Source organism: Hyla sarda, chromosome 4 (genome assembly GCF_029499605.1).
Source record: "Hyla sarda isolate aHylSar1 chromosome 4, aHylSar1.hap1, whole genome shotgun sequence".
Classification (NCBI taxonomy): domain Eukaryota; kingdom Metazoa; phylum Chordata; class Amphibia; order Anura; family Hylidae; genus Hyla; species Hyla sarda.
Window position 1 is genome coordinate 41,549,034 of NC_079192.1, and position 26,395 is coordinate 41,575,428.

Below are 26,395 nucleotides of genomic sequence, written 5' to 3' on the forward strand. Positions count from 1 at the left end.
GTTAATAATGGTTCCAGTGGCAGGTTATCTGTTTAAATTCACAGCAACTTCTAAACCCAAGTTTTGCCCCATAACTATCTTGATCTGGAGACGTACTTACCAGAAGTCCCATGCAAGGCAATGGCACTTCTGGCAAATCTGACTCCATATTGCGATTGTCTTCGGGAAAGTCAGTCTTTGACTCAGAAGTTGCTGTGTAATTTAAACAGGTATCCTGCCGCAGGGATTATCATTAGAGGTACACTTTACGAAAGAAGAATAGTCTGTGAATAAGGATGTTGTGAGAATGAAGCCTTATGATTTAAAGGAGTAGTTCAGATCGCGGGGGGTCCGACCGCTGGGGCCCCCCGCAATCTCCTGTACGGGGCCCTGGCAGCCTGTGGGAAGGGGGCGTGTTGACCACCGCACGAACCCTCAATGCAAATTTATGGCAGAGCCGGAGCGCTGCCTTCAGCAATCTCCGGCTCTGCCATAGCGATATATTGAGGGGTGCGTCGGCCGCCGCTTCATGCGGTGGTCGACACTCGCTATCTGGCCAGCGAGCCATGGGGCCCTGTACAGGAGATCGTGGACTGTTTTTCAGCAGTGGACTACTCCTTTAATGAATGGCATGATATGACTATACAGTGACATACATAGGAGACTTTCATCAGCGGTGTTCATCCAGAGTATTTCCCAACTTATACCTTCAGGACACATTGCTAATGTAGTGCGAACAGTCTTACTTTTTTCTGTCCGTTATCTACGCAGGACACAGTAATAGGTGTTAGTTATTAGGTGTTGACTGGCATGAAAGCAAATAATAACTGGTGAATCCATTCTTTCAGCCGTGTCAGTGAAAGAGAAGTTTAAACGTTTCGTAGAACGATTGTCCCGTGATGGAACTTTGATAAGATGTACGGAAAAGCCAACCAGGTAAATAGTGTTTGTTTTGACTTGTACAAGTTGAATACAGTTGGTTTGTATACATTGGTTTTATCGATAGACCCTTAGTAATCGTACACTTACTTTCCAGTGGATAGTGGGGGAGAGTTATCAAGTTGACCAGTTGCTCATAGCAACCAATCAGCTCGCTTCTTAAATTTTTCAAAAAAAGGCCTCTAAAAAAGAAAAGAAAAAAAAGAAAGAAAGCAGCGATCCGATCTATTAGCAATCTATCAACTTTTACTTTACACAGGTTTTGATAAATTTACCCCCCCCCCCCAGTGTTTTTCCTGGAATACTCCTTTTTAGGGTAGAGTCACACAACACTGATCTGCAGAGTATTTTATGCAGCAGATCTGACGGTGACCCAACCCTCAGTGTGCCTCCAGCTGTATCCCGCCCCCACAACCTCTGACTACAAACCCCCCCCCCCGCATGTTTTGCTCCTTAGCTGACCACCTTATCTGATGCCCTCCATAGATTATAAGTGAAGCGTGCTGCTGTATGCTTCACCCCGCTATAACTCCTAATTCTAATGAGTCTCAGGACTGAGTCCTAGTGTGATCTAAACTTTTGACATGTCTGGGCAACATGCCAAAGTTTTATGGTAATGAAAGTAACGCTTTAAGCTTCCCTTTTCCACTTTGTTACGTGTAGAATCCTCTCCTTTTCCCCTCTCATGAGTTGTTGATATAAACTTTTTTTCATAGTGTGGGCACCTGTCTGATGGAATCAATGCCCGCAGAGCGTAAAGAATGTTCTGTCAGTGATCAAAAGACCAGAGCCTTAGTAAAGGGCTGTAGTCACCTGCTTCTCTTTCGTACTTGGGTTTCAATAGAAATCAAGTATAGCTCATGGTCTTTAACATGAAAAATGTATCATCTTATTATACCCTGGAGATATACTGTAGATGTGCTATTATTAAAGGGATGCTCCGGTGGAAAACCATGTTTTCAAATCAACTGGTGCCAGGAAATTAAAAATCTTATTCCTTCCAGTACTTATCAGCTGCTGTATGCTCCAGAGGAAGTTGAGTAGTTCTTTCCAGTCTGAACACAGTGCTCTCTGCTGACACCTCTGTCTATGGGTGCATGCACACCACGTTTTTGCTATACAGTCCCCGTATACAGTTTCAAGTTAAAAACTGCATGGAACCTTATAGAAAACCGTATGCATTGTAAAACGTATGTCAAACGCATCATCCGGTTTAGTACGTTTTGCCTATTTAAACGGTTTTTTTCGTTTTTTTTTTTTTTTTTTTACCTGTACCCAAAACTGTAGACTACCATGTTTTTTGGTCCTGATGAAAAACCGTACTAAACCGTATATGCTTTCTTTTTTTAAAATGGGAGTCAATGGAAATGGTATTGCGTACGATTTTCACCATACGGTTTTTGACTTTGCAGAATTTTTTTCTCTTGGAATTTCAATCAAACAAGTGAAACTTTATTCATAATGGAGTGAAAATTAAAAATGTATAAGTTTTTTTCTTTAAAAAACTGATGCAACCGGACATCATTTTCAAACTGTATACGGTGTAAATTTGTACACATGTTTTGAGGAATCCGTTTTTTTTTTAAATCAGAAACCTGATACAGGAACTGTATGGCAAAAACGTGGTGTGCATGCACCCTATGTCTGTCCAGAGTAGAAGAGGTTTGCTATGGGGATTTGCACCTGTTCTGGACAGTTCTTGATGCGGTCAGAGGTGTCAGCAGAGAGCACTGTGGTCACACTGGAAAGAACTACATAACTTTCTCTGGAGCATACAGCAGCTGATAAGTATTGGAAGGATTAAGATTAAGATGTCATTTAAAAATCTATTTTAACTTTCTTGCATCAGTTGAAATTGAAAGCATTTTTTTCACTCAGACATCTGATAAGATGTCTGATTGCGGGGATCCCACCGATGAGACCCCCAGCGATCTCCGTGCAGCACCCGACATTCTAAATGGTATGTTTAGAATGCTGGCTTTGGGCTGGTATAGGGGGATAAGATGTCTGTGGGTGGAGTACCCATTTAATAGTGCTTGCACTATTTCATTTATTTTTTCTCCATTAAACTTGACAGAGCTGCCAATGGAGTTCCACATAACGTAGCCCGACAGCACTGTGAGCCCTTAGCCGTACCCATTGTGACGTTATAACATTGTTTGACTAGAACAACATTTATTTCAACTTAGTTAATATGTATATTTTTCCCCTTTTTAAAAGTTTCATGCCAAGTGAAGAATTTGAAGTTGCTCAGGTGGAAATCAATGACAGTATCTCTAAGTAAGTTTTTCTCTTTTTCTATTATTTTGGAGTATCATCGTTCTTTATTGTAAATCCCGCATATACACATCACACATGAGGTTTTGCACTCCATTCTCTTTCCACCCCAATAGCCAGAGTAGAGATCCCTTAGGTAGTGACATCCGTTTGCTGTTACTTTCAATTTTAATAAATGTGTCCACCAGTTTTTTTTCTCATCCCGTAGTCAAAGAAACCATCCTTTAATCTAACCATATGCATTCGTTAAGTCAGTGTTTCCCAACCAGAGTGCCTCCAGCTGTTGCAAAACTACAACTCCCAGCATGCCCAGACAGCCCTTGGCTGTCTGAGTATGCTGGTAGTTGTAGTTTTGCGGCAGCTTGAAAACAGTGAGTTAAGTGTTGTTTGAACCAGCTTGCTATCTACTGTGTGTAGTGGGAGAGAAGAATCTGACATGTTGGATTTCAGCTAGAGGAGATAAGCTGTCACCACATGCGTTCCCATTTACACGTACACACATGGCTGATCACGCATGTTTATGGGGGGCCAGGAGAGAGACAGCTGTCGGCAAACTGGACGGATGACAACTTTTTGTATGTGTCTGGCCAGCTTTACACTGTAACAAGCTCACAAGCAATCGTTAAATATAAATACTGTTAGAGACCATAACAGATTGGCACACTACCGCTACTCCATAATGTCCAAATTCAAATAGCAGCAAAAAAGTATATAGGATGGCTACTCTTATCCAAGATGGAACGTGGTGCTGAGACTCCAAAGTACAATAATATAATCTTCAGTAGAACATAGAAAGTCGGCACTCACCTCATTTTCTTACATCTCTTCTTTATTTATACTCGCATAAAAATTCCATACCCCAAGAGGGCTTCCTTGGGCCCGAGGAAGCACTAGGTAGTGTGAAACAGCTGCTGTAGCCTTATGCTTTATTCCCACTGTTCGTCCCTCCCCCTTTTGTATGGGATTTTTATGTAAGTATAAATAAAGAAGTAAGAAGATGCAGTGAGTGCTGACTATCTAAATTCTTCTGAAGATTAAAAGTTATGCTATCTTGTGGAGCTGAAACACCCACTGTTCATGAGGTTAGTTGTCCCCCTTGAGTGAATAGAGCTGCAGTGCGCAGCATGCTTGGCAACAGCCAGCCTTAGGATCTCTTCACACAGTAGAATTTCTACACATTCGCACAAATTCCGTTTCTGCATTCATTTGGGTGGTTTCTGGCTTGTGTGAAATCCGCATGCGGAAATTCAGTGTGAATGGGAGTGCGGAATCCCATAGAATCCTTTTGAAACAAGAGAAAAACAGGAGCGCTTCCTGGTGTAACACCTTCAGGTTTACAAATGTAAAATCAGTGAGCCATGGACCAACTACCGAAGATGTTTGTGCGAAATACCGGAAACACGTTTAAGCGTTTAATCATATGAGGCTGCTGCTCCTTCCTCCACACGCTCGCAGGCGTGTATAATATCCCACAATACCACACACCACTCTCCACCGGAGGATCACAGGGCACTGCCAATGAGACAGTCCAAATATTCTTTAAAAACGATTTATTTAAAAAACGTACTACACGTTACAAAACCGGTCCGGTTTCGTAACGCATAGTACGTTTTTAAAATCCTTTTAAGAATTTTTGGAATGTCTCATTGGTGTGTGGTATTGTGGGATAGAATTCTATTGGGCTTTAATTTGAGGCGGAACCTGTGCGGAATTCCACATGCGGAAATTCTGCCGCATGAATAGACCCTAAAGCAGTTCTCTGGAGGCAAAAAAGTTTAAAATCAACTGGTGGAAGTTATACAGATTTGTAAATTACTTCTATTTAAAAATCTTAACCCTTCTAGTACTTATCAGCTGCTGTATGCATCAGAGGAAGTTGAGTTGTTCTTTTCTGTCTCTACTGTACTTATCAGAAACTGTACGTATCGGAAACTGTTTGGAGCAGGAGCGAATCCCCATAGCAAACCTCTCCTGCCCCGGACAGTTCCTGACATGGACAGAGGTGGCAGCAGAGAGCACTGTGGTCAGACTGGGAAGAACTACACAACTTCCTCTGGAGCATACAGCAGCTGATAAGTACTGGAAGGATTAAAATGTACCCCTTGTTAGCAAAAACTTTTTATATAATGTAGATAATACAATTATATGTAATTTGTTATACATTAGTTAAAACATATGTATATATTTGTCCCTACAGCTATTATCTGTGTGTCTCTGTGAGGAAACCAAATACAGGAAGAGTGGGAGGACAAGCGGGGCTCTGTGCACTGAGGACAAGCGGGGCTCTGTGCACTGAGGACAAGCGGGGCTCTGTGCACTGAGGACAAGCGAGGCTCTGTGCACTGAGGACAAGCGGGGCTCTGTACAGTGATGCTCTGACATGCTTCTAACTCACACAGCAGGATGATTGACAAGCCAGGAGTCTGCACAGATCTCTGCTTGTCCCGCCCTCACTTCCTGTATTTGGACTCCTCATAGAGACACACACAATAGTTGCAGTGACAGCATTTTTCACCTTATAAATTGGTTACATTTTTAAAAAATAATTTTAATTTTAAATGGACATATATTATTGCTATCTACATTATATCAAAAGTTTTTGTAAATGACAGGTACACATTAAGATTTTTATATAGAAGTAATTTACAAATCTGTTTAAAGAGGTTCTCCACTGCCTTAACCTACTTTTGGCAGTTAGTTAGTTCTGTGGCTATATGTTATTACGGCTTTTTTTCATGTTGCTAACGGTTCTGTACGTGGTGTTTTGCTTACCTTTTTTCCAGACCCGGAAGCTGGTTTCTTCGTTTGCTTCCTGCCTTGCCTCGACCACTTTTTTTCTTTTCTTCCGCCGCCATCTTGCCATTGGGACGTCACCGTGGAGGGTGGTGTGTTGGAGGCCGGCCTGCCCCTCGCTCTGTACGTGCCCGCCTCCCGCACGAAGGAATCCTCTGTCGTCATCAGCGCGCACCCTCCTTTCAGCTTCTTCTAAGCTGAATACAATTGGGCTGCTTTCGGCGAATCGGATGCCGTGATGGGCGCATGCGCAGTTGGTCCTCTCTCCACAGCCTTCGGGTGTCTGGGCATGCTGGGAGTTGTAGTTTTGCAACAGCTGGAGGCACCCTGGTTGGGAAACACTGCCATAGCAAACCTTCAGGAGCTGTCCAGCGCTCCGGAACTCAGCTCTGACATCACTATGGCACATGCGCAGATGATCCTCCAGAGCGAGGACCAACTGCGCATGCGCCTATCACTGCATCTGATTCACCGAAAGCAGCCCAATCTGCATTCAGCTTAGAAGAAGCTGAAAGTAAGGAGGGTGCGCGCTGATGACGACCGAGGATTCTGTCGCGCAGGAGGCGGGCACGTACGGAGCGAGGGGCAGGCCAGCCACCAACACACCACCCTCCACGGTGACGTCCCGATGGCAAGATGGCGGCGGAAGAAAAGAAACAAAGTGGTCTTAGGGGGGATTAAACTGGCAGAGTCACTGGTAGAGAAGGATCTGGGTGTACTTGTAGATCACAGACTACAGAATAGCATGCAATGTCAGGCTGCTGCTTCCAAAGCCGGCAGGATATTGTCATGTATAAGAAGAGGCATGGACTCGAGGGACAGGGACATAATACTCCCCTTTATAAAGCATTGGTACGGCCTCACCTGGAATATGCTGTTCAGTTTTGGGCACCTGTCCATAAAAGGGACACTGCGGAGTTGGAAAGGGTGCAGAGACGCGCGACTAAACTAATATGGGGCATGGAACATCTTAGCTATGAGGAGCGATTAAAGGAGTTACAATTGTTTAGTCTTGAGAAGAGACGTTTAAGGGGGGATATGATAAACGTATATAAGTATATAAATGGCCCATACAAAAAATATGGAGAAAAACTGTTCCAGGTTAAACCCCCCCAAAGGACGAGGGGGCACTCCCTCCGTCTGGAGAAGAAAAAGTTTAGTCTCAAGGGGCGACACGCCTTCTTTACCATGAGAACTGTGAACATATGGAACAGTCTACCTCAGGAACTGGTCACAGCAGGAACAATTAACAGCTTTAAAACAGGATTAGATACATTCCTGGAACAAAATAAGATTAATGCTTATGAAGAAATATAAAATCTCATCCCTTCCCCAATATCGCGCCACACCCCTACCCCTTAATTCCCTGGTTGAACTTGATGGACATATGTCTTTTTTCGACCGTACTAACTATGTAACTATGTAACTATGGTCGAGGCAAAGCAGGAAGCAAATGAAGAAATCAGCTTCCGGGTCTGGAAAAAAGGTAAGTAAAACACCACGTACAGAACTGTTAGCAACATGAAAAAAAGCCATAATAACGTATAGCCACAGAACTAACTAACTGCCAAAAGTAGGTTAAGGCAGTGGAGAACCCCTTTAACATTCTGCTACCAGCTGTTTGGAAACACTTATTTTCCTCCATAGTATGTGTGTGTGTGTGTGTATATATGTGTGTGTGTGTGTGTATATATATATATATATATATATATATATATATATATATATATAATATCTCTCTCTCTATATATATATATATATATATATATATATATATATATATATATATATATATATATCTATATCTCTATCTCTATCTCTATCTCTATCTCTATATCTATATCTATCTATCTCATGGATTGAAAAAAAATAAAATAAACAGCTTCACCTGTGTCCCCAGGTTGTGTGTGATATTGCAGCCCAGTTTCATTGAAATGAATGGAGCCGAGTTGTAATGCCACACACAACCAGAAGACAGGTGTTTTTGGAAGGCGGTGGCTATAATTTTTCTTGTTTTAAATAATTCTGAAATTCAGGATAACCTCTTTAATCCATTATAGGGCTCGGTAAAGTTTGGAAGCGACATATGGCATGAATGTCTCAGTGGCCGAGGATTTTACCTCGGGGAACATTTGACCTCTATTCTCAACTGGGTTTTGTTCAGTTCTGGTCTGTGCTGAGTGAAAATAAATGTTCTCATCCGGTCTAAAGGCCCCTTTATACGGGTCCGATTATCAGGTGAATGAGCTTTCCTACATATACATTTTCCTGATAATTAGCCAAGATAAAAGGGTCAGCGAACAAGAAACACCAGTTCGTCGACTGATCGCATCTTTTTATGTGGCCAATAAAATCATCGTTATGGCTCGCACATTATCTTGTGTAAAGAAGTGATGATGAATTTAAAGGGCCCCGTGGATGATCCAGCAAGTGAGTGCTGATCAGAGATCGGCCCTTATCTGCTGTCCGTCGGCCTATATAAAAGGGCCCTTTACAGACTGATGTAAAAGTATGAACCTGGGGAAAAAATGTGTCTTATACTGTGTAAGAAGCAGAAACTTTTCAACATTGTGTAGTTATCTCTGACACTTTATCGAGAAAAGTAAAGCACAGACCATGGCATTAGAATAAGTACGGGTAATTGTTCTCATTTTATTGGCTTTTCTTCTTCACAATGGATCTAAGAGGAAACTTCAAAGACTTTTCGATGTAATTAATAAGATTGGAGGAGAGTCATCTGGATGTAAGAATGTGAAGAAACCCATGACTGCCCTGGTGGCGGCTCAGGAAATGCAGACAGGAAGAGTCTATTAATTGGCCGTCTTCACCAGACCTTACACCACGGATGAGCAACCTCCTGCACCGGAGCTGTCACTGCTCCTCCCCCCCCCCCCCCCGGTGCCTGGCAGACCTATAGCTGCCGTGACTAATACGGCCGCTCCCTGCCTTACAGCCTATTTATAAGGCAGCAGGCGGGCTATATCCACGGGATAACTTCTTTTGAAGTAACATTCTTTTGATCAATGTACTAATTCCAAATGAGCGACATTTTATTACAGATTCATAGCTAAGCCTTTTGTGTTCGCAGGTTCACTACAGAGTCCAGACGATGGGAAGAGCTCCTCAAAGATTACAAAGAGAAAGCGGAGGTCTTATCCAGGTAAGTTTTATTGGGACACTTACATGGCTGTTTTATGTTTGCTGCCTCACATAAAGGGGAATGTGTCATCAGAAAATGATCTATTGTTTTCCCGGTAAAATATTTTTACGATTGTGTGTGTTTTCCAACAACCCCCACCAAGTTTCCCTTTTTGCTATCTATTTTAAAGTAAACCTGAAATCTTGCAGTTTTATTTTGGCCACTAGGACTAAAACTAAGCTGAGGCTTCCTATTCTGGATGTGATGATAAAGAGGAGGCCGGCACAGCATTTCAGTGAAAGGGGACACCAGTCGATAGATATGATCTTTATGATAGCTAAAGCTCAGAGCTAAGCCTACCCCTCCCTGTAGAATGAATGACCTCTTCAGGGCTCTGAAAATGCCCAGACACATTTTCCATTAATGTAAATGGGACAGTGTCTGTCTATTGTTGTCTATGTCCATGGGGCTTCCCGTAAAGCATATAACAAAATACTGTTAAAAACAGCTCGGGCAAGATGGCAGCCCCCATAATAATGTACAAATGCAGTCACCATTGACTATAGCAGGTTATATGGCTGGGATCAGAGTTTTTTTCCATACATCAATTGTGCCCAAAGGCACCCAAGCCCTTATTTATCCCTCACATTATAAAACGTAACTTTTATCATGACCAGTAAAAATAAATATAAAGGGAACAAAGGATTAAAATCACACACCCACATTTAGAAAAACTTGGTGAAAATTACTACTTTTATTTAAAAGAAAAAGGGGGAAAAAAGGACTAGTACAAAAAAAAAAAAAGTTTAACTTAAGTAAGGGCCAATTTCTAAGCCTGTTATAAGCCGCAGAGTAAAAACTGTGATAGCTGAAGATTTCTTTTTAAGGGTTCGTTCACACTACATAATTTCTGCTTAGTTATTCCAAGTGCAGTTCTGTTTGCACGCTCTAGAATTGGCACTTATTTCACGCTAAAATTATCTGCAGAAATAAGCATCTAAAAAAAGAGAATCCCATTGAATAAATGGATTTCCATCAAAGAGCGTTGTCAAAAGCATGAACGTGTTCATTCTTTCGACTAAAAAGGGATTGCAAAACTTCCGCTGCCCAAATTCCACAGTTTGCACTGGAATTTCATTAAAATCAATAGGAGGCTCCTGCAAGCACATTTCCGTAGTGTCAAGGGGGCCTACCTTAGACAGTGATATGGAAAATAAAGCCACATAAATGTTTTGAAATGTTTAAAAATTTTGTGGCATTAGATATTTTCATTACTTTTTTTTCAATACGTTTTTATTAAAGCGTACCCGTCAGATCCAACAAAAAAAAGAATTTTTTTTTTTTTAAATATAACTCTGTACCTAATCCTGACCATTTACTTCAAATTTTTATGTGTCTAGCACCTTTTACTTATTTTTTTATTACAGTTTTATTTTAGCTCACTAGTCTGAATTCCTCTCAAAGGGAGGGGGTGTGGCCTCACTGCGCTGGTCTCCGCCCCCTCCCTCAGTATGCTGTCTGCTCACATCTCCCCTAGCATTAGCAAAACTACAACTCCCAGCTTGTCCTCACTGGCAGTAGCGGGACACAAGCTGACAGTATTTTTCCTCCAGCTATGAGCCCTGCGCTCCCAGCTGTCAATCAAGGAAGTGTGTCCATGACATAGGTGATGATGCATGGACACAGCAGGACTAGTATGTGTCCAAGCAGGCAGGGGGGGCAGTTGTTTGACTGGCTTTTTCAGTATGAAATACTGAAAATATTCTAATAAAAGCAAGTGCAAAACTATTGGTTATAAATGCTTTACAACATATCAAAAGTTTTTGTATCTGACAGTGCCCATTTAACTTTTAAAGTGTACCTGTCGTAAATAAAACTCTTTAAATAATGTAGATCACACCATTATATGTATTTTTTCTACTATACATTGGTATAAAAAATTTTGCATATTTTTGGGTGAAAAAATGCTGTCCTTTCAGCTGTTGCCTGTGTGTCTCTGAGGCGTCCAAATGCAGGAAGTGTGAGTGAGACAAGCAGGGCTTTGTGTAGGCTCCTGGCTTGTCAGTCAGCCTGCTGTGTGAGCCGGGAGCATGTCACAGAGCCTAAGTTCACATAACCCTGCCTTTCCTCAGTGCACAGAGCCCCACTTGTCCTCCCACACTCCTCACAGAAACACACAGGCAATAACTGCAGGGACAAAATTATACATATTTTTTTAACCAATGTATGTTACAAATATACATATAATGGTATTATCTACATTTTGTTAACAGGTACACTTTAACCTCTTGGGGACACAGAGCGTATCTGTACTTCCTGCGCCTGCTCCCGCGATATAATACTGGGTCACGCGGTGACCCTGCGTCATATTGAGTCGGTCCCAGCTGCTAACGGTAGGTAGGACCCGGGACTAATAGTGTGCTTCACCGATCGCGGTGACACACGCTATTAACCCTTTAGACACTTTGATCGCCGCGTCTAAAATGTAAAAAAAAAGAAAAAGCATTCCCGGCTGCTCATTTGGGCTGATCGGGATCACTGCAGCAAAACCGCGGTGGTCCGACTGGCGATTGATTGCTCCAAGCCTGAGAATCAGGCTTGAACACTCAACCGCCGGTAACACTGATCAATGCAATGCTATGGCATAGCATTGGACAGTGCTGGCAACCAATGTACTACATGTTATAGCCCCCTATGGGGGCTATAACATTGCAAAAAAAAAAAAAAAAAGTTAATAAGTGTGATTTAACCCCTTCCCTAATAAAAGTTCAAATCACCCCCCCCCCCCAATCTCCTATTTAACCCCTTAAAGACTCAGAACATTTTATTTTTACGTTTTTCGTTTTTTCCTCCTCGCCTTCAAAAAATCATAACTTTTTTTATATTTTCATCCACAGACTAGTATGAGGGCTTGTTTTTTGTGCGACCAGTTGTCCGTTGTAGTGCCATCGCTCACTTTAAATTAAAATGTATGGCGCAACCAAAAAAATACTATTTGTGTGGGAAAATTAAAATGAAAACCGCAGTTTTGGAAGGTTTTGTTTTCACACCGTACAATTTATGGTAAAAATGGCGTGTTCTTTATTCTTTGGGTCAATACGATTAAAATGATACCCTTGATAACATACTTTTCTATTACTTAAAAAAAAAATCACAAACTTTTTAATCAATTTAGTACGTTTAAAATTTGAAAACCTATAACTTTTTCATTTTTCCATATAAGCGATGGTATGAGGGCTCACTTTTTGCGCCGTGATCTGTACTTTTTATTGATACCATATTTGCTTATCTAAAACTTTTAATACATTTTTTTGTAAAAAAAAAAATGTTTGGAATAAAATGTTATAAAAAAAAGCAGCTATTTCAGACTTTTTTTTTTTTTACGTTCACACCGTTCACGTACAGTATCATTAACATTTTATTTTTATAGTTCTGATATTTACGCACGCTGCGATACCAAATATGTATATAAAACATTATTTTTACACTTTTTGGGGGTGAAATAGGGAAAATGGGACAATTTACATTTTATTGGGGGAGGAGGTTTTTCAAATTATTTTTTTTTTTTTTAACTTCTATACTTAATACTTATTTTTACACCTTAATAGTCCCCATAGGGGACTATTTATAGCAATCAATCGATTGCTAATACTGTTCAGTGCTATACATAGGACATAGCACTGATCAGCATTATCGGTCATCTTCTGCTCTGGTCTCCTCGATCGCAGACCAGAGCAGAAGACCCGAATAAGGCAGCGGAGGCAGGTGAGGGGACCTCCGTCTGCCGTTCTGGATGACCGGATCGCTGCGGCAGCGCTGCGGGCGATCCGATCATCAATTTTAGTGACCGCGATGCTGCAGATGCCGTGATCTGTGTTGAACACGGCATCTGAGGGGTTAATGGCGGACGTCCGCATGATCGCGGATGTCTGCCATTACCGGCGGATCCCTGGCTGCTATCAGCAGCCGGGACCTGTCGTGCATGACCCAAGCATCTCTCCGATGCATAGGAAGTAAATGTACGTCCTGGTGTGTTAAGTACCAGCTCACCAGGACATATATTTACGTCCGGCGTCGTTAAGGGGTTAGAAAAAAAATTTAAATAAATACAAACATATGTGATATCGCCATGTGCATAAATGCCCGAACTATAATATATAGTGTGTGTGTATGTGTATGTATGTATATATATATTATAATATAATATCATTTTTATTTTTTTTAAAGGGAGGGGGAATAAAGGACAGGATGAAAGTGAGGGATAGAGAAAGAGAAGAGGCAGATAAGGAGAGGAGAAAAATAAAGGACATATGGATAAGCTTTGGACGTACCTTGTGAACTAGAAATGTCAGAGGAGACAAGTGTGTGTGTGTGTGTGTGGGGGGGGGGGGGGGGTCCTGTGTTTCCAAGACTCAATCAGAGAGGTGTAGGTTCTCGTATTCCTGGGAGGACAGGAAGTCCGCCCGGAGTACCAGACTGTGCTGTACTTGTCCAGCTGGCATTTGGAATCGCCCAGGACGTAATGGTGGGCGGAAGAGGGGACTTCCATAGTGTTGGGATAACTGTCCTGGCTGCTAAGAGTAAGAAAGAGATCAACCCGGTGGTTCCTCTAGGTAGCTGGACAGCAAGAACTTTTGTGGGGTTTTCTGAAGACTCACAGAAGTGATGTGATAATTGATATCCATGACTTGTTTCCAGAAGTCATTTAGAGAGGGGCAAGTAACCCAGACATGGAGAATTGTGCCTCCAGTCCCCCCACATCTTCAGCATACATCGGGAACCCCTGGATAGAATTTGGCACGGAGTACCGGGACTCTGTACCATTTCGTTAGGACTTTATAGTCAATTTCCTGTGCTTTACATGAGATGGATGTTCAGTGACATTGGGACAGGGCTCTACTCCAATCTTAATCAGGGATCAGACGACCCAGGTTTTTTTCCCCAGCCTGCTCTGAAAGGAAGCGGTTCAGTAGTCATTTATTTATTTATTTCTGTATATCAAATGCCGTTGTCCAAAAAATCAATACTTTCTAGATAACCTTTAGTATAAGCTTTATCTACTCTCTTATTTCTAAAGGCATCTTGAAGAAAGCAAAGTGAATAACGGCTCCTCTCCCAGCGTTCCTGATCTGCCGTCTTCCCAAAATCAAGTGCTTCAAAGCAAACCGGACTACGGCGCTATCTTACACCAGCAGGGGGCAGTATTTGACTGCATGGAAACTGTGGTATGTTTCATGTTGGAGAAAATGTCACCTTTCTGTTGTCAAGACCATTACCTGAGCACAACTTCTTATTTTTCCTAGATGTATGTATGTTGGTCTATGTGTCGGGCTCGTGTTAATCTTCAAGGGGGATGATAAAGTGCATCATGATTGATTTCTCCTTTACCAAACTATAAGGAACCATCCTTCCATAAAATATGGCCTTATAGGGATAAGGCTTATAGATATATATCTTGTCTGCTCATTATTTTTTATATAATTAAACTTGACATGTCAAAAGTTTAGATCATACCAGGTTATCAGTCCTGAGATCTACTGTGCCTGAGAAGTGCACGGCAATACCCTTCACTCCCCGGCTGTCAATCACATCTGACACTTCATTAGTCTGTGGAGTAAAAGATTTGGATTGGGCATCTGATGGGGATTGAAGCGCGATGCTGCGCACTTAAGCTTGCTAGTACAGTGATCCCTCAACATACGATGGTAATCCGTTCCAAACGGACCATCGTTTGTTGAAACCATTGTATGTTGAGGGATCCGTGCAATGTAAAGTATAGGACAGTGGTCTACAACCTGCGGACCTCCAGATGTTTCAAAACTACAACACCCAGCATGCCCGGACAGCCGTTGGCTGTCCGGGCATGCTGGGTGTTGTAGTTTTGCAAAATCTGGAGGTCCGCAGGTTATAGACCACTGATAGAGAAAGTTGTACTCACCTGTCCCCGCCGCTCCGGACTGTCACCGCTGCCCGGGATGTCGCGGTCCGTCGCTGTCGCTGTGTCCCCGACGCTCCGGCAAGGCCTCTGCTTCCCTGGCAACCGCGCTCTCAGTCATCACGTTGCTACGCACGCCGCTCCTATTGGATGACGGGACGGCGTGCACAGCGACGTGATGACAATGATGGAGAGTGCCGACGATGCAGGGGATCCCAAAGAGGACGCGTCGGAGCCCCGAGGACAGGTAAGTGATCGTCAGCGGACCACACGGGGCACCGTAAACGGCTATCCGGTGGCAGCTGAAGCAGTCCACGCTGCCAGATAGCCGTTTATGTCATGGCTGCCTTCAACATGCGATGACCTCTGAGAGGCCATCGCATGTTGAAATTATCGTATGTTGGGGCCATCGTAGGTCGGGGGTCACTGTACTAATTACAGCAAGTCATTGGACTGAGAGCTGCTGCAATCTAAACTTTTGACAAATGAAACTAACTCTCTACCCAGTTAGGACTACACACCATAGATGTACGATATGTGATCATGGGCTTTAAATCTGCGGCATAGTAAATGTACAGCATGGGTTTAAAACTTTTGGTCCTTTAATCTGGTGCCCAGCCATCAAGACCGCTAAGGACCCTGAGGATAAGATAGTAGTGGCATGAGGATTAGATAGTAGTGCATCACTTTTGCAACCTCCACAGTGCTCAGTAAGCAGTATGCAGTGAAAAAAGTTAATGGCAATGCCTCAGTCTCTGTTAGAATGAAGCGTGTGCGCCACCGTTCTATCCATTCTCAGCGGGAGCCATGGAAACAAGCAAATGCTATACTCGGCTATCTCTGACCAGTCCCATAGGTGAATTAATGGATCAGCAGTGCACATATGCAACCTACCGTTTCTTTTTAACATGGTCCCCACTCTTGAGATCGCAGGGGTAATTTCTCGCTAGTAAAAGTTAGATCAGTGTTTCCCAACCAGTGTGCCTCCAACTGTTGCAAAACTACAACTCCCAGCATTCCCTGACATGGGTTGAGATGCACAGAATTAAATCAATATATAAAGTTTCTGAGAAGCCTCTCTCATCTTTTGCCATCAAAGTGCAGGGCAGCTATCCCTTTTATAAAAATCAGTGTTACCTACTAAAGTACGTGCACAGTGCTGCAGTGTAATCTGCCCCCTTCCTTTTTGTCTTCTCAGCAACAGTAGCAGTTCAGTGCTTAATGTAACCCCTTCCTTGCTGGGTTATCCAGAAATTGAAAAACAGAGATCATTTATTTTAAAAACCTACCAAACCAGTCTTAAGGTTATGTGTGGTATTACAACTTAAATATATACAACATCCCTTTAGGAGAGAAACCCTGTGGGGCAAAACCAAAATGCACTCGTGTGTCACATTACAGTTGGTGACGATATTACACCTTGGCTCCAGTAACTTCAGTGAATCCAAGCTGCAGTATCACAGAACATGAGAACAGGTGTGGCGCTGCTTTTTTTGTAGATATTAAGCTTTTATTTTTCTGTTCCTAAAGAACTAAAATTAATTTTTGCTTTCAAAGCACCTTGCTAAACCCAGTGGATCAGTAACCTCTTCCCCCTCCCCCCATGCCCTTTATAGTACTGTACTTTGTGCCTGTTCAGTGCCCTTTCACCAGCACTACAATATGGTATAGCAAAGAGGAAAAGGTCCTGTGCTCTGCTGTGATTGGCCAGAGATGTAAGGAGGGGAAGTAATTGCGTGTACTGCTGGCACACAGCCAAGCTCAAGTCAGCAATGAGATAACTAATCACTGTGTCAATGAGAAAAGTGGGGAAGTCGGCATACATATTAAAAGGAACCAATCAGCAGGTTTTAGCATATATAACGCTTGACAATGCGATATATATGCTAAAATCGTTATCCTCATAATCCCTGGGGGATGTTTTTGCCCCCATGGATGGTGAAGATATTAAGTTGCAAAGTTTTAGTCCCCTGGGCGGGGACTTATACTTACTAGCTCCGACAGTGGTCACATCCCCTCGTGTCACCGCTCTGCTCCATCTGCTTACGGAACCAAGCAATGACCCAAGCTGACGGAGCGGGGCCACGGCCGGAGCAACGGGTGCTGGTAAGCATAAGTCCCCGCCCAGGGGACTACGACTTTGTTACTTAATATCTTCACCTTCCCTTGGGCAAAAAGGTTCTCCGGGGATGGTGAGGATAACGATTTTAGCATATATAACACATTGTCAAGCATGATATATGGTAAAATCTGCTGATTTGGTTCCCTTTAAATAGTCAAAACAGTGTGTTCAGCTTTGTATTGGGGAAGCCTTAAACTGAATCTGTCACCTCTGCACTAGATACGGCGCTGCAGACCCCACCAGTTTGGGCATATGGAGAAGGGTCCGCGAGGCGGGTGGAGTCATGCTCCCAGTATGGAGCTCTGTACGAACGATCTCTTTGGAGCCCATGTTATTTGCTATACACGAAACAACCTAAGGGAATCCCATTACTAGAGACTCCCCTAAAATTACTTCCTTTTTATTGGACTTCGTACAGTTATTATAACCAACTAGATTTAAAATCCCAGCGTGACCATCTTGTATGCACCTCTGCTTCCTACTTTTCCCTTTTAATGCCCTAACTGGTAGGGTCTGCAGCTCTGTATCTCCTACAGGTGGCAAAGGCACTTTAGATGTAGAGACCTCTTTAAAAAAAAAATTCTGTTTTTGTGTATTGTAGTGCTTATTTTCCATCTCAGGCGGTAGGTACTATCCTAACCTCTTAAAGGAGATGTGCGGCACAACACTTTTCACTTCCCCTGTGCCCTGGCTGCAAAAATGAAGAAAAAACGAACTTTTACCCTTTAAGGACAGAGTTTTTCCATTTTTGCATATTCATTTTTTCCTCATCACCTTCTAAAAATCATAATGCTTTCAATTTTCCACATAAAATTCCATATTATGGCTTATTTTTTGCGCCACCAATTCTACTTTGCAGTGACATTAGTCATTTACCCAAAAATCTACAGAGAAACTGAAATTCATTGTGCGACAAAATTGAAGAAAAAATTAATTTTGTAACTTTTGGGGGCTTCCGTTTCTACGCAGTGCATTTTTTGGTAAAAATAACACCTTATCTTTATTCTGTAGGTCCATACGGTTAAAATGATACCCTACTTATGTAGGTTGGATATTGTCGTACTTCGGAAAAAAATCATGAATACATGCAGGAAAATTTATATGTTAAAAATTCTCATCTTCTGACCCCTATAACTTTTTTTATTTTTCCACGTACAGGCCAATATGAGGGCTCATGTTTTTCGCTGTGTTCTGAAGTTTTTATTTGTACCATTTTTGTATTGATCGGACTTTTTGATCGCTTTTTATTCTTTTTTTTTTCATGATAAAAGAAAAGTGACCAGAAATACGCTATTTTGGAATTTTTTTGCGCGTACGCCATTGACCGTGCGGTTTAATTAATTATATATTTTTATAGTTCGGACATTTACGCACGCGGCAATACCACATATGTTTATTTTTATTTACGCTGTTGTTGTTTTTTTTTTTTTTTTTTTTTTTTTTTAATGGGAAAAGGGGGGTGATTCAAACTTTTTATTTTTTCACTTTTTTTTTTTTTTTTTTGCAGTGTTATAGCTCCCATAGGGGGCTATACCACTGCACACACTGATCTTTTACCCTGATCCCTGCAAAGCCATAGATTTGCACGGATCAGCGAGATAGGGGCTCAATTGCTCAAGCCTGTAGCTCAAGCTTGGAGCAACCAAACGCTGATCGGACGCGTCCTAGCTGATCTTATCGCGATGTCCCGATCAGCCCGACTGAGCTGCCAGGAAGCGTTTACTTTCATTTTTAGATGCGGCGATCAACTTTGATCGACGCGTCTAAAGGGTTAATAGTGCAAGGCACAGGTACGCCCTTCGTCCTGAAGGAGTTAACTCCTCCTTCCTTCCTACATTCCCTGTTGCATTGATATCGGCATCCTGTTCCTCCAGTGCTTCCATGCTCCCTGCTTCTTGGGCTCGGATCGTCACACTGCAGTCAGCGTATCGCCGGCCGCAGCGATGTCCCGCCTTGGTCGGTGATGGGCTGAGTGCACTCAGCGTCATGTAAGGAGCCCAGGCAGCAGGGAGAAGGCAGGGCCTGTGATTTATTTATCAAATTTTTTTTCACACTATTTTATAGTCCCCCATAGGGGACTATTATGGGCAATCATTAGATTGGAGCCTTGGAGAACCGATTGGATGCCGAAGAGGCAGGCAAGGTTCTTCCCACCATCCTCTAAGCTAAATGGGACATTGTGATTTCACTGCGATGGTCCCCATCGTTCAATCTTCAAAACTTTGATCGACGCATTTAAGGGGTTAATTCCGGGCATCAACATGATTGGTGATGTCCGCATTAGACACTGCTCCCGGCAGCTGATATGACAGCGCCGATGATGCTCAAGAGCTGTACTCCTGTTTACTCGGCGCTCCCATAGGAATGAATGGAGCACGTGTCCTCTACTGGTAGATGACACACGCTCCTACCTGAGCCGCCGAGGTCCTGTCCCGGTGATCACGGGGTGCCCCATTGGTCGGACCCCTAGTGATCAGCTACTTATCCCCTATCCTGTGGATAGGGCATAAGTTAGTTTTCGCTGGAGATCTCCTTTAACCTTTACTCCAAAAGAGGTGAATGGCAAAAGTTCCCCGTCTGTCCTATGAATAACAGGGCCCATTACTGCCTCCTCATTTTCCTCCATGACAACAAGAGCTGAATGCTGTTGGGGATACAAAGCTCCTAGTGCCTTCTACCAAATACTGTTTGATCCAATGGCTGAGACATTTGCCTAATTGTATGTAGGTGCAACTAATGACGTACACTTGCTGTGTTACTGTAGAATTCATCATTTTCATATATAAGCCGTCTAAGCTCTGACAGATTGTTCTGTGCACTTGCAGCAGGTGCGTCGGTCACAGAAATAGAGAAATAATTTCACATGTCAGGAAGAACAGCTTAAAATTATAGCAATATGTGCTCTGCAAGTAAAAATCATTCCAATGCTTTGTGCTAAAAAAAAACAGTATTTATAGAAGATTTCTTAACTCCTTCACGTCCCTCAAGTTTTCCTTTTTATATAAAGTTAAATTGATCCTCAACTACTGTGTAAAATAGAATAAAAAAATAAATTTTTCAATATTTTGTAACTTTAAAACAAAACATACACTAAGGCTCACAGAACTTCCGCACGGTACCCAATTCACAATATATGACCACCTGTATCAAGTACCCTACCATATTCAAATTAATATAAAAATACATTGTAATTCTGTAAAAATAAATTATATATCATATTCAGTGAGTACCGTATATACTCGAGTATAAGCCAAGTTTTTCAGCTTATACTCGCGTGAACTCTCCGCTTGTCAATCCCTTCTCAGTGGTCTTCAACCTGCGGACCTCCAGAGGTTTCAAAACTACAACTCCCAGCATGCCCAGACAGCCGTTGGCTGTCTGGGCATGCTGGGAGTTGTAGTTTTGAAACCTCTGGAGGTCCGCAGGTTGAAGACCACTGCGGCCTTCGTCATTATCTAGACCCCCCTCTCTTTTAGTTTTCTACTCGCCTCCCCTCGGTGGGAAGGAAGGGTGAGCTGGTCCGGGCCATCTATGCTGCAGGGACCATCCGGTGGGGAGGGTTAGTCGTTCCGGGCTGTCCATTTTCACTGGGGGGCCCTCTTCTCCGCGCTCCGGGCCTGCCCCGGACTAGTGACGTTGCCTTGATGATGACGCACAGGGACGTTCATTTGCAGCCTGTGCATGAACGTCCTTGTGCGTCATCGTCAAGGCAACGTCACTAGTCCGGGGCAGGCGCGGAGAAGAGGGGGGGCCCCCCCAGTTAAAATTGACAGCCCGGAACGACTAACCCTCCCCACCGGACGGTCCCTGCAGCATAGATGGCCCAGACCAGCTCACCCTTCCTTCCCACCGAGGGGAGGTGAGTAGAAAACTAAAGGGGGGGTCTGGATGATGACAAAGGCCGCAGTGGTCTACAACCTGCGGACCTCCAGATGTTGCAAAACCACAACACCCAGCATGCCCGGACAGCAAATGGCTGTCCAGGCATGCTGGGAGTTGTAGTTTTGCAACATCTGGAGATCCGCAGGTTGAAGACCACTGATGAAGGGATTGACAGGTGGTGATGATGAAGGGGAGGGGGGAGATGATGACGGGGGTCTGGATAATGACATGGGGGGGGGGATGATGTATTTCCCATTCTAGGCTTATAGTCGAGTCAATAACTTTTCCTGGGTTTTTGGGGTAAAATTAGGGGCCTCGGCTTATATTCGGGTCGGCTTATACTCGAGTATATACAGTATAGTAGATTATAGCACCAAAAGCCGGAGACTCAGAATCTTGATGGGATGTGACTTTATTAGCTCCCCATTGTGCAATGTTTCGGCAACAAACTGCCTTTCTCAAGCATCTATGCTTGAGAATGGCAGTTTTTTGCTGAAACGTTGCACAATGGGGAGCTAATAAAATCCCATCCCATCAAGATTCTGAGTCTCCGGCTTTTGGTGCTATAATCTACTATACTCACTGTATGTTTTTCCGGATTGGCATTTATGGATGATTATGGGCACAGCTGTGAAGTTCAGTGCGGTCTCTTCATCGTGTGTGTATGTATATATACATGAGGTTACATCATATAGAGGAACAGGTTGTGTCTTTGTTGCTCCTGTAACTCGTATTAAGAGATTCAAAAGCAGTTTAAAGTGGTTGTTCCACTGTTAGGCTGCATTCACACTTCGTTTTTACATTACGGGTGCCTGATCCGGCTGGGGGAGGGGAAAGCCGGGCTCTGCCGTAACCCCAGCCGGACCAGCGCCGAAATCAATTTACTTTAATGAGCCAACTGGAGTCAAACGGTGACTCCGTTCGGCTAATTTTTTACCCGTATGCTGTTTCCTATCCGGACATAAAACCGTAGTATACTACGGTTTTAGGTCCGGTCACAAAACCAGATGCTGGTTAAAAATTAGCCGACCGGAGTCAACGTTTGAATCCAGTTGGCTCATTAAAGTAAATGGATTTCAGCGCTGGTCCGGCTGGGATCCGGCACCCGTAATGTAAAAACGAAGTGTGATTGGAGCCTTAAAGGGGTACTCCAGTGGCAACAAATATTTTCAAATCAACCAGTGCTAGAAAGTTAAAATGATTTGTATATTACTTCTCTATAAAAATCTTAATCCTTCCAGTACTTATCAGCTGCTGTATGCTCTACAGGAAGTTGTGAAGTTCTTTCCAGTCTGACCACAGTGCTCTCTGCAGACACCTCTGTCCATGTCAGGAACTGTCCAGAGCAGGAGCAAATCCCCATAGCAAACCTCTCCTGCTCTGGACAGTTCCTGACATGGACAGAGGTGTCGGCAGAGAACACCGTGGTCAGACAGAAAAGAAAAGAACTTCCTCTGGAGCATACAGCAGCTGATAAGTACTGGAAGGATTAAGATTTTTAAATAGAAGTAATTTACAAATCTGTATAACTTTCTGGCAACAGTTAATTTGAAAAGATTTGTTTTCCACCGAAGTAACCCATAAAGACTTATATCCAGTCCACAGGGAAATAAGTGTGTGATCGTGGGACCCCTAGTGATCCCCAGAATGGGTCCTGAGTTAATTGGCGGAATGGAACAGCGGTCAGGGTGCCTAACGGTTTGACCGCCTTCTATCTCACTTATCCTATATTCAAGTTGGAATAACCCTCTAACGAAATATCTGCAGATCCTGATTATTTCAAAATGCACTCTGCCAAACCCGTAAGAAGTGATGCATTCATGTAAAATACGCCTCTGCGTTCAGTGTTAAACGTGTTAAAGAAAAGTCATAACTGCAAGACTGTCCTAACCAATCTTTGCATGTAAATGAAAGTGAGGGCTTTATAGGTAAATCATCTTTATCCCTCTATACAAACTCTAACCCTATTTAATAATCACAAAACCCTAATCTCATGCACCAACTAGTATTGACTTTTTTTTTTTTCCCCCTCTGTAATTAATTGTAAATGATCGTTTATGGCGACAGTCAGTGGGTTAAAATGTCATCTCTGACTCACTGTAAAATCTGTTCCATCCATCAGAAATGTATAAAACATTCCCCTGTAGGGATAAACACCACAATGACTGTAGAATGTAACTAGAACTGCTGTAGGGCGCTTGACAAACTTTTGCTAAAGACCATGTTAGAATAGTTGTACAATACCTGCATGTGCGGTACATGTGCTTGGTGGACTATTGGGCACCTTAAATCAGGTGCTGGTAAATGTCGGTAGTAGTGCGGGCATTAAATGTCCCGATTAGGTACATAGGAGAATTGGACCGTCAACCGCTTTTTTTATCGCTCCTTTCTGCAAAAAGTGCCCCCCAAGTATATGGCTATCACAGAGCAACTAGGCTATCTGTTTGAGAAGGATAATTGATAACATGAACAAATGTTTAAGCCACATCCTGGTGTAACCCCTTACACTCTGTTTTCATGCTGAAGTCTTATAGGACAGGAGTGAGCACAGAGGAGTGCTAGTCTTGCTTTTGCTTCCTGGACTTTGTCCCAGCTGAAGCACAGGCAGAGACAAAGATGATTCTGCAAGCGGACAGGATTATGTTCTTTAGGCTCTGTGTAGTTCTGTGCACTTTTTTTTATTCTTTTTAGGCTCTGTATAGTTCTGTGCACTTTTTAGGCTCTGTATAGTTCTGTGCCCTTTTTTACGTTCTATGCACTTTTTAGGCTTGTTTACTTCTGGGCACTTTTTAGGCTCTGTGTAGTTCTGTGCAGATTTTAGTCTTGTCTAGTTCTGTGCAGTGCACTTTTTAGGCTCTGTGTAGTTCTGGACACTTTTTAGGCTCTGTGTAGTTCTGGGCACTTTTTAGGCTTGTCTAGTTCTGTGCTCTTTATAGGATTCGAGTAGTTCTGTGCACTTATAAGGCTTGTGTAGTTCTGTGCACTTATAAGGCTTGTGTAGTTCTGTGCACTTTTTAGGCCCTGTGTAGTTCTGGGCACTTTTTAGGTTTTGAGTAGATTTGGCCTTGACATTTTTCGAAGTGCATTTAAGTGAATGTGCTCTAGCAGTTTGGCTTCTGTAGGGTATACAGCATTGTATCTGATATATACCGATCTTGTCTCTTTCAGCTGGATAACGTCCAACAGTCGGTCAGTGTGTTAAACTCCTTCCTAAATAACACCACTTCCCATCTCCAGCAATTGTCGACACAACTGGGTAAGTCTTATTACGTCCATCTGATGTTTACTTTGTCCCGAAAAACACGAGCATGTGACATTTGCTTCTAAAGTGGCAAAATCTAAACTCTCTCCCGCTTTACTTTTTCAGAATCCCGGTCTTTTAAACCAATCGAAGACTCGCCGGTCCGAACATTTTTGAAAATTTATAAAAAATGAAGTGTAAAATGTGGATTGTCATCATAAGGTGGCATTCTTGTATATAGGGTCTATAGGCTAACAAAAACATATTGTGATACAGTGTGTGTAATAAATTGTTTCTGTTCATGTAGTTTGTCTGTATTTGTTGTTTGTATTTATTTGCAGATCTTTAAAATATAATAAGCAGGTATTTGGAATTGCAAAGCTCTTGGGCAGCGTTTCCCAACCAGGCTGCCTCCAGCGGTTGCAAAACTACAACTCCCAGCATGGGGCATGCTGGCAGTTCTAGTTTTACAACCACTGGAGGCACCCTGGTTGGGAAACGCTGCTCTAGGACCTTACACATACAGTATGCCCCAATGGGGACCATTTGGATAGCCGTTACCTTTTTTGTTGCTTGCAAATATATTTTTATACTAGCTGAGTACCCGGCGTTGCCCGTTTTTTTCCTTCCTCATCCATGTTGGGGAGGAAAATCAACAGAGGAGGAAGCTTATGACTTCATATCCCATCCCAATATATTGTTGTCATATCCCGACCTCCTATCCCGACCCGTAATATGTGTACCAGGTATTGAAATATCTCCAGCCGTACAGACGTTATGTGACAACATACATTTCCCATTGATTTTCATGGGACTTTAAACAAAAACCCTGACCCTCACAAATGGGGGTAGTTAAGGGTTAAATTATCTATCATATATTGTAAGTGGACATATAAGTAACATGTGACCAAGTATTATCGAAATATCTCCAGCCGTTTGGAAGTTATGCAGTAACATATATTTCCCATAGAGTTGTATGGGACTTTAAACATAAACCCCGCCCCTGGCAAATGGGGGTGGGTAAGGGTTAAATTACCTATCCTATGTTTGTTGTTGACATATAAGTAACATGTGTGCCAAGTTTCATGTTAATATCTTTAGCCGTTTGGACGTTTTTGTGGAACATACACACGTTGGGTTATATATTATATATAATATATTTATATTGACTTTTTTGCTAGGTGAGTAGGGGGCTAGAGTTTATGCACAGCAGCCAATCAGGCAATTAAGTAAATGCTACAGAAGCATAAAGCATTGCTTTCCTGTGTCCCCCCCCCCCCCCCCCCCAATTCTAAAATCACCAAAAATCCACGTTGCTTTGCTTTGTGGATATGCAATCCTCTCCCCCTGCTGTGTCATTTCACAACTTGCTGATTTGAATCGTTGCTCAGTACTACAAGAATTCCCAGAATGCATTGATTTTTCTTCAGCTCTTTAACACAGCCCTACCGCCCTGCCTACTCCCCTCCCACACCAATCCTGCCAGTTCTCAAACAAAAATGTAGCAAAACATTTCAGTACCCCCTGAAGAAGCAAGTAATTCCAAAATGGCCGTCGGAGTGGACATTCTCATGGTCTCCTGGTATGTTGTTGTACCGTGTGGGTATAGTTCATTGCTTCTGTGTTTGGTTCTGTGTTACTTGTTTTCATATGCATCGGCACTTTGAATTAGTTTACAGACACTTGTGCTATGTATCATACCCCTTAGAGTTGTATTGTTGCTGATTACATATATCATGTTATTATATTCATACTCATTTATTACATTCCACTTAGACCTATAAATACGTTCTTCTTCCACTTGCTGTCTCTTTTTCATTGCCTCATGGCGCGTTGTTTTTTTTGGGGAATTTTTTTTTTTTTTAAATAAAGATTTTCTTCACAATCATTTGCTAAAACCTTTATTGTTTTGTAGGTTTGTTTTTGTTTGTTTTTATATAGCAGTTTGAGCACCATGAAACAAAATATTTCGCCTTAGGAGTACACACTTGACCCTCTTAATATAGTTTAGCCAGTAGTTCACACTGTAATTTTGGTTCGCATTTAAAGGGAACCAATCATCAGATTTTACCCTATATAATGCTTGGC

The 26,395-nt window shown here is 42.6% G+C and overlaps 1 protein-coding gene across 3 annotated transcripts in view; it reads left to right on the top strand.

The window, feature by feature from the left end:
• Positions 1–24,613, top strand: part of DSN1 (DSN1 component of MIS12 kinetochore complex) — a 44,865-nt gene extending 20,252 nt beyond the window's left edge. For 2 of the 3 annotated variants that reach the window (XM_056570651.1, XM_056570653.1), the window contains exons 5-10: positions 828–915; positions 3,139–3,198; positions 9,077–9,148; positions 14,205–14,352; positions 24,235–24,322; positions 24,434–24,613. In XM_056570651.1, coding sequence (XP_056426626.1) covers positions 828–915; positions 3,139–3,198; positions 9,077–9,148; positions 14,205–14,352; positions 24,235–24,322; positions 24,434–24,501 — 524 coding nt within the window. In that variant the 3' untranslated portion in view covers positions 24,502–24,613. Of the gene's footprint in view, positions 1–827; positions 916–3,138; positions 3,199–9,076; positions 9,149–14,204; positions 14,353–14,430; positions 14,552–24,234; positions 24,323–24,433 lie in introns of those variants that run through there. The other variant, XM_056570652.1, reaches the window with a different exon arrangement.
• The last annotated feature ends 1,782 nt before the right edge of the window (positions 24,614–26,395 follow it).